An 8,821-nucleotide genomic window follows, 5' to 3' on the forward strand; every position below is an offset into this window, starting at 1 on the left:
GAAACAGCTTCATACTATCATTAACATAAAGTGTTTCAGATATAGTGTGGTGATATATAGTATGGTGTTATATAGTATGGTTATATAGTATGGTTATATAGTATGATTAGGTGATTTAGTTAATTCAAGTATGGTGCCATTAATATGGTATATAGTATGGTGGATATAGTGCCTGTGATAATAGTATGGTTATATAGCATGGTTACAGGTCTGTGATAGCCAGTATGGTGAATCTTGCTTGTTTGTCTGGTGATATATAGTATGGTTATATACCATAATTTGCATATATAGTTGGTTAAAGTATCCTATAATGTGATTTCTGGATTTTTTTATATTTTGTCTGTCATAGTTGAAGTGATATATATGATGTTGATATATACAGGCCTCTATCATATTTTTAAGTGGGTGAACTTGTACATATTGGTGGCTGACTAAATAGTGTTTTTATACTGGTATAGTGTGGTGGTGTTATATAGTATGGTGATATATAGTATGTTGTAGGTCAGTATGGTTATATAGACTTATAGTATGGTTATATAGTATGATTATATATATTATGGTGATATAAGTGTGGTGATATATAGTATGAGTGATATATAGTTGGTTAGTTAGGATACTGTATTTATACCGAGTTATATACCATGGTAATATATAGTATGGTAATATATAGTATGGTTATATAGTATGGTTAGTGAGACCAGTATGGTGATATTAGTGTGGTGATAACACTTATGGTAATATATAGTATGGTAATATATTGTATGGTTATACAGTATGGTAATATATAGTATGGTAATATATGTGGTTATAGAGTAGTGATATATAGTGTGGTGACAGAACTACTCTAGTATCCACATATAGTATGGTTTCTAGTGGAAGATTTGCTAATAGTATGGATATAGTGGTGATATATGTATCTAATACAAATTTAACCATCAGAATAATGTTTATTTGTGTTCCTTACTATACATATCCCATCATTGTGACATAGTCAATGCCAGACCTTATGTCTGTCTATCCTTGTATGGTTGACTATAGTGTGGTGAATATATAGTATTGTATGGTTGACCTGGGATAGAGCTGAAATATGGCCCGATGTGTGTTGCCTTTGTGACCAAAGTATGGTTACAGTCTTAAACCTTTTCCCCATGTAAATTTCGCCTCGACCTCAGTCTGGTGTTCGCTAAAGTAAACTGAAGAGTCTGTGAAGAATACCCAGTGGGACACAATATGAAGTACAGCAGAACGACATTTAGAGCACAGCAGACTTTTTTACAGTAGAGCACAGCAGATTACAGTAGATTATTCAGCCCCCGTATAGTATTTCAGTTAACAATTTAATCTGCACCCAGATTAGGGTTCAGAAATACAGATTAGTCTTCAATTTAATTTTCACCCAGATTGTTTTCAATTTAATCTGCACCCAGATTAGTGTTCAATGTGATAGAACAAAACTCAGTACAGCACATGAATTAGAAAATGTTGTTACAAATTTGAGCCACGAGATGGTGGTAGATTATAAATTTAAATAGCATGGACCTTTGATTTGTCTCTGGATAGACATTGCCCTTGGGCACAGATCTAGGATCAGTTTACTCTCACCAAATCCTAACCTTTACCATTAGCAGTAAAAACACAAACCAGACCTAAGATCAGTGCAAAGGAGCCACTTCATCTTACCCCTGTAATTATATGACTCCTAACTTATATATACTGAGTGTACCAAACATGAGAAACACCTTCCTAATATTGAGTTGCACCCCGCCTTTTGCCATCAGAACAGCCTCAATTCGTTGGGGCATGGACTCTACAAGGTGTTTGAAAGCGTTCCCCAGGGATGCTGGCCCATGTTGACTCCAATGCTTCCAACAGTTGTGCCAAGTTGGCTGGATGTTCTTTGGGTGGTGGACCATTCATGATACACACAGGAAACTGTTGAGTGTGAAAAACCCCAGCAGCATTGCAGTTCTTGACACAAACCGGTGCACCTGGCACCTACTACCCCGTTCAAAGGCACTTAAATATTTTGTCTTGCCCATTCACCCTCTGAATGGCACACATACACAATCTATGCCTCAATTGTCTCAAGGCTTAAAAATCCTTCTTTAACCTGTCCGCTCCCCTTCATCTACACTGAAGTGGATTTAACAAGTGACATCATTAAGGGATCATAGCTTTCACCTGGATTCACCTGGTCAGTCTTTGTCATGGAAAGAACAGGTGTTCATAATGTTTTGTTTACTCTGTGTATAAACACAACATAGGTATTTATGTAAAACAAGTGAATTTACTGTATGTCCATGGTCTTATACTTCAGCGGGAGCCGGTGGTGCGTGTGTTCAGTGCCGTGACGGGGGAGACCCTCTCAGTCTTGGGCACTGTGTTTCTCCTGAGTACGTCTGTGGCCAGGCTCATGACCCTGGTGTCCCAGCAGTGTGGGCTTCCCGTCAGCTCCTTCAGACTGAGCTCTCCCACCGGCCTGCAACTCTACGACTGCAACCGGCTGCACGACTACGCCATTGACCTGGGTATGGCCTTCCTTGTGCAGTAGATCAATGGTCCTCTGGCTCAACACCTTATGGATGTAACACAGAGACAAATGGACTGTATGGAACACATTCTTGGTTCATGGCAACCAGGAGGACAACCTGCATGTGTCTCTGTCTCCCAGGGGCTACTCTACGGTTGGACACCTGGGATGGGTGGGCGGAGTTCCTCAGAGGCTGCTTCCTGGGACACAGACTGACCGTCCAACGACACCTGTCTAGGGAGAGACCTGTGATGAGGTCAGAATACACATCTACACACTGAACTGTATGATAGACTTACTATCAACAGTGATGGTACTGAACCTTTATATAGCTTACAATGATAGTACTGAACCTTTATATAGCTTACAGCTTACAATAATGGTACTGACCCTGTATATAGCTTACAATGATAGTACTGACCCTGTATATAGCTTACAATGATGTATGAGTACAATAATGTACTGACCCTGTATATAGCTTACAATGATAGTACTGACCCTGTATATACCCTGTATATAGCTTACAATGATAGTACTGACCCTGTATATAGCTTACAATGATAGTACTGACCCTGTATATAGCTTATATTCTCGTGTTTTTTTCCTTCATACGTTTTTTCTCTTACCCTGATATTTAATACTGCATTGTGGGAAAGAGCTTGCAAGTAAGCATTTTACTGTACTGTTTTATAACCCACTGTATCTTGTGAACTTGACAAAAAAACTTGAAACGTGTTATAAATACATTGATTCTGTATTATTCCAGGTTCCAGCTCCGGGTGGCACTCTACATCGCTGCTTCTCTGGGCCACCTGGACCTGGCCGGCTGGCTGCTGGAGAGGGGGGTGCGTGTCATTGAGCCGGTGGGGGTTCACCCTTACCGTGAGTGGTGCCACCAGACGGCCCACCCCGACGTCGCCAAGTGTCCCGCTGTCGCCTCCATCGAGCGCGGCCAGCTCACCATCCTCAAACTCTTTATCGCCAGCAGCGTTCTGACCCTTGCCTGTCGGGATCCCCAGGGTCGTGACCCCCTGAGGATCGCCCTCCAGTATGGCCACAGGGAGTGTGTGCGTCACCTGGCCACCAAGCTGTGCTCTGTGGTGGTCCTCCCAGGTATGGCCCTGCCCATGCGGACATACCTCCAGATAAAGGGCTGGGTGAGGCTGGGGCAGAGGAGGGCAGCATCCAGGCACTGCATGGGCCTCAACAGGGCTCCGTTCAGGACCAGGGTGGGCGACACGGTCCTGGTGGACGGCTTCACCCTCCCCAAGATGTCCTCCAAGCCCAGGAGGAGTGAGGCCAAGGCGGGTATCAGGGTGATGTCCACAGCCTCTCGACGTTTGATCCCCATCAACTGCCCATCTCATGTATCCTGCCCGCTCCGCGCCCTGGCATCCCAGGATAAACCTCTTCAACTACCGAAGCTCCACCCTGTGGCCACGAGGGATGAAAGAGAGAAGAAGAGGGGATGTGAGGAGGATGAGAGTGGGGATCAGAACAGCAACCAATGGAGGAGCAGAGTCCCGCTCCCGCCCATTTCCAGAGACACCAATCTCAGACCTGTGTTTGCCTCGCCAAACTCCGCCCAGATCCTCACCACCTCACTGGAGGCCTTTTCTCTCCACTGCGACCGCACACCCAGAGAAAACGCCATATACTGTTTGGCCTTGGCCAGGTTAGTCCAAGTTTAACTGACAGCTACGGTGAATATGAATATTTCTCTGGAGGTTTCTTATGAAAGGTGTGAATACTGTCAGAAGAAGCCTCCTATAATCAGTGGTGGTGGGGGGACACATGTAAAAGCTGTTTACACACTTTTTATTTTATTTTGTTCAAGCATTTACCCACCTTTTGTGGAAGATGCATTGAAAGTAGAGGGAGCGTTACTTCTTTAATCCTGAACGGCAATCAGCATTTACCAGTCAATGTTTTTACCACTACATCACTGCCTATGATATACCCTTATCCTCCCTGAATAGATTTCAGTACAAACAAATCATGAGCCAACCATCATGCTTAGAAGGTACATAGTCAAATCAAATCAACTCAAACTTTATTTGTCACATGCGCTGAATACAACAAGTGTAGATCTTTCCGTGAAATACTTTACTTACAAGCCCTTAACCAACAGTGCAGTTCAAGAAGAGTTGAAGAGAATATTTACCCAATAAACTAAAGTAACAAATAATAAAACAGTTGAACTTGTCCGGTGGCCATTTGATTAATTGTTCAGCAGTCTTATGACTTGGGGTTAGAAGCTGTTATTGGTTTACCCTAACAAGTCCTGAAACAAATCATGAGCCAACTATCATGCTTAGAAGGTATATAGTGTCAGTCTTATTGGTTCACCCTAACAAGTTGTTTCAGTATGGGGAGAGGATAGGATGTAAGGGTGCTTCATTAATGTATTGAGGCCATTACATATACAGTATTTCACAATGCTAGGACACAGATTTGGTCTCCTAACCTTGTTCTGGTTGATTGACTCTCTAACAGTGCCTTCACACAGAGACCATGGTTGCAGCAGCTGAATGTAGCGCGGACTCTGTCCAGGAGGAGTGCTCAGCACATTGGGTAGACACCAGGATCCTGGTCATTCGGCAGATTAAACTGAAACAAGGAGGGACAACCTGGAATTGTCATACAAAAAGGAACTCTTATTTGAGTCCACGGAGTATGCTCCATAACACTAAAAGTACATTTTTACAGTGACAAAACAAGAGAGGGACTTTGGACAAAACCAATGGAAAATGAAAAAAGGATCAATGATGGCTAGAAGACCGGTGACGTCGAACACCGAGCACCGCCCGAACAAGGAGAGGCAACGACTTCGGTAGAAGTCGTGACAAATTGTCCAAAAAGGAACTCTTATTTGAGTTTTTATTTTTATTTTTACAGTGAACAAGATGAGACTTTGGAACGGATGATGCCTGAAACAATGCGGACGACTTAGAATTTCGTTCCTTTGGATGATGCTTATAGATATAGTCAGTACTGTGTTTGATTTGTGTGCAGAAAGTTTACAACGGCAGGCAGTGGATTCTCAGTCATTCCTATTCTCAAGTAACAAAAAACGTATCATATTTCACTGGCTATTTGTAGTAGCCAAATGTGAATGGAATTATTATTATTCTAGAATCATTCAGTTGACTGAATGTGATGTGGTTGTGCTGTATGTGATTGTACTGAATGTGACTATGTGGTTGTGCTGTATGTGATTGTACTGAATGTGGTTGTACTGTACGTGATTGTAAGTGTTTGACATGGGTCTAATTGAGGCTCCACCCCCCCACTTAACACTAGTTTTTATCCATAGAAATCCTCACTTGCTGATGAAGACCTGTAGTGGTTGAAATCAATGTAAAATACAGTATGAACACTGCTGCCTTAAAACTCTTTTATTAAGATGTGGATCATTATTGCTCATTTAAATGAGTCTGTGCAGTGTCAAAATAATACATACTGTATTTCACAGAGTATTTGACAAACTCTTTATTTACGTTACAAAACTGACAACGACTGTAACGATGTGTTAGCACAGCATGTGTCATCATTCCCCTGCAGTGTGTGGATTTACACAGCAACATAGCAGACAGCTTAAATAGTTTATTTTTATTTAACCTTTTTTTCACTAGACAAGTCAGTTAAGAACAAATTCTTATTTACAATGATGGCCAAACCCGGATGACGCTGGGCCAATTATGTGGCACCCTATGGGACTCCCAATCACTTGGGAGTGGGAAGGATACCAAATCCAATATCACACACTTCTTCCTTAGTATTCTGAGAACTGTCAGATAGCTGTGAGAGCTATGAGTGGATCGTGGACCCATGCATAAATGATAACTTTGCTGTAACTCAGTGGGGCAAGTAGAACGTCCTGGTTAGTGTATGTGCATTATCTTGTCAGTTGATTGTCTTTGTCTCAAAGCCTTTCCATTTCTGGGGGATTGAAGAAGCTTCTGATCTCAACCTTCTTGACAGGTACGAAACACTTGGTTAGTGTATGTGTCTTATCCAATGGGTTGTCAGGTGAACGTTGAAGATGCTTCTTGGAGGTGAACTAATGATGTCATTGAATCGCTGTCATTGAGTTGCTCACTGGACAAGACAATTATTCACTGAAAATGAAATCTGTATTTATTTTCACTTTTGTTGATATTTGATTACACAGTCTTTTGAAAATAAAAAGCATTTTTTGTTAAGTGATGTTGAAATGTTTTATGACACTTGCAACTTTTTTGACGCTTGCAAGCATTAATTTTTCAGCCGAACAAATGCATAATTTTACAAACTGCTTAAATAATTTCACAGGTTGTGGTAAGTCTGCACACAGTCCCCAAGTAATCATATTTTATTTTATTTGTCACATGCGCCGAATACAACAGGTACAATCTTACTCTGAAATGCTTACTTACAAGCCCTTAACCTCTTAAATGTAAACTCCCCATATTTGGGGACCCTATTAGATATTTTTTAAATTCAATTTAGTATGGTATGAGAACGGTATTCCCTTTCTGCAAAAGCAGGGTGTCTCTGGAAAGCTGAGTATCTTGGCTATTGATCTGTGCCTTAATACTATATATAGGCATACAAATGTATAAGGGCTGGCTGAGCAAATTACCTAATTTCAAGGTGGCTGCTACCTACATTACTGTTAGCATTGTGAAGCATAAACTAAATAAACACAGAATACGTTGATTTGCACCGAAAGCTGGGACTCCACAGATCATGAGGATGTCTTATTTGTCTGCCTGTGACCTACCGTTATTGATCACAAGCCCCGAGATTCAAAATGTTTATTTTACCCAACGTTTTCACCAAACATCTTACAAGGTAAGCTTCGATTTGGTCTGTGTTCGAGCTGTAGCTACAGTGCCTTGCGAAAGTATTCCGCCCCCTTGAACGTTGCGACCTTTTGCCACATTTCAGGCTTCAAACATAAACATATAAAACTGTATTTTTTTGTGAAGAATCAACAAGTGGGACACAATCATGAAGTGGAACGACATTTATTGGATATTGGCCGTGCAAAATTATTCAGCCCCCTTAAGTTAATACTTTGTAGCGCCACCTTTTGCTGCGATTACAGCTGTAAGTCGCTTGGGGTATGTCTCTATCAGTTTTGCACATCGAGAGACTGAAATTTCTGAAATTTTTTCCCATTCCTCCTTGCAAAACAGCTCGAGCTCAGTGAGGTTGGATGGAGAGCATTTGTGAACAGCAGTTTTCAGTTCTTTCCACAGATTCTCGATTGGATTCAGGTCTGGACTTTGACTTGGCCATTCTAACACCTGGATATGTTTATTTTTGAACCATTCCATTGTAGATTTTGCTTTATGTTTTGGATCATTGTCTTGTTGGAAGACAAATCTCTGTCCCAGTCTCAGGTCTTTTGCAGACTCCATCAGGTTTTCTTCCAGAATGGTCCTGTATTTGGCTCCATCCATCTTCCCATCAATTTTAACCATCTTCCCTGTCCCTGCTGAAGAAAAGCAGGCCCAAACCATGATGCTGCCACCACCATGTTTGACAGTGGGGATGGTGTGGTCAGGGTGATGAGCTGTGTTGCTTTTACGCCAAACATAACGTTTTGCATTGTTGCCAAAAAAGTTCAATTTTGGTTTCATCTGACCAGAGCACCTTCTTCCACATGTTTGGTGTGTCTCCCAGGTGGCATCATTTTCTGGAATTTTCCAAGCTGTTTAAAGGCACAGTCAATTTAGTATATGTAAACTTCTGACCCACTGGAATTGGGATACAGTGAATTAAGGGAAATAAGAGAAATAATCTGTCTGCAAACAATTGTTGGAAGAATTACTTATGTCATGCACGAAGTAGATGTCCTAACCGAGTTGCGAAAACTATATTTTGTTAACAAGAAATTTGTGGTGTGGTTGAAACATGAGTTTTAATGACCAACCTAAGTGTATGTAAACTTCCGACTTCAACTATCTTTCTGCGCATATAAAGTGAGGTACAATCTACCATTTGGTACAATGTGCAATGGTAGGTGAGTGACTTGGCATTTGTAATAAAGCGCAAGGTTGCATGCATATACAATAATCAATTACAGAGAGAAAAGTGGCATGAACAAGCTTCTTTCGAGCCATAAGTGGGATGCAAGCCTTATTATGACAATAAAACCCAATTTCAATGGAAGTTTTTTCACAAGATTATCCACATGAACTTTAAAGGACAACTTGTCATCCAAATAAATACCTATGTAGGTATTTGTAGGATGACACTTTTTCAATGGATAAGCCACCAGATGTGACAATGCTAACATTC

General features: G+C 41.2%; 1 protein-coding gene across 1 annotated transcript; it reads left to right on the forward strand.

Moving 5' to 3' along the window:
* Positions 1 to 2,261: 2,261 nt before the first annotated feature.
* LOC135529140 (protein ANKUB1-like) lies at positions 2,262 to 5,151 on the forward strand. Its single transcript, XM_064958017.1, has 4 exons — positions 2,262 to 2,528; positions 2,672 to 2,786; positions 3,297 to 4,205; positions 5,027 to 5,151. Exons 1-4 carry the CDS (start codon positions 2,414 to 2,416, stop codon positions 5,106 to 5,108), a joined length of 1,221 nt encoding a protein of 406 aa, XP_064814089.1. The 5' UTR covers positions 2,262 to 2,413; the 3' UTR covers positions 5,109 to 5,151.
* The last annotated feature ends 3,670 nt before the right edge of the window (positions 5,152 to 8,821 follow it).

Source organism: Oncorhynchus masou, unplaced genomic scaffold, assembly GCF_036934945.1.
Source record: "Oncorhynchus masou masou isolate Uvic2021 unplaced genomic scaffold, UVic_Omas_1.1 unplaced_scaffold_1104, whole genome shotgun sequence".
NCBI lineage: Eukaryota > Metazoa > Chordata > Actinopteri > Salmoniformes > Salmonidae > Oncorhynchus > Oncorhynchus masou.

Coding starts and splice junctions, on each gene's coding strand:
- LOC135529140 (XM_064958017.1), top strand. CDS start 2,414: ATGACCCTGGTGTCCCAGCAGTGTGGGCTTCCCGTCAGCTCCTTCAGA. Junction 2,529..2,671: donor CGACTACGCCATTGACCTGG/GTATGGCCTTCC, acceptor TCTGTCTCCCAG/GGGCTACTCTACGGTTGGAC. Junction 4,206..5,026: donor TACTGTTTGGCCTTGGCCAG/GTTAGTCCAAGT, acceptor ACTCTCTAACAG/TGCCTTCACACAGAGACCAT.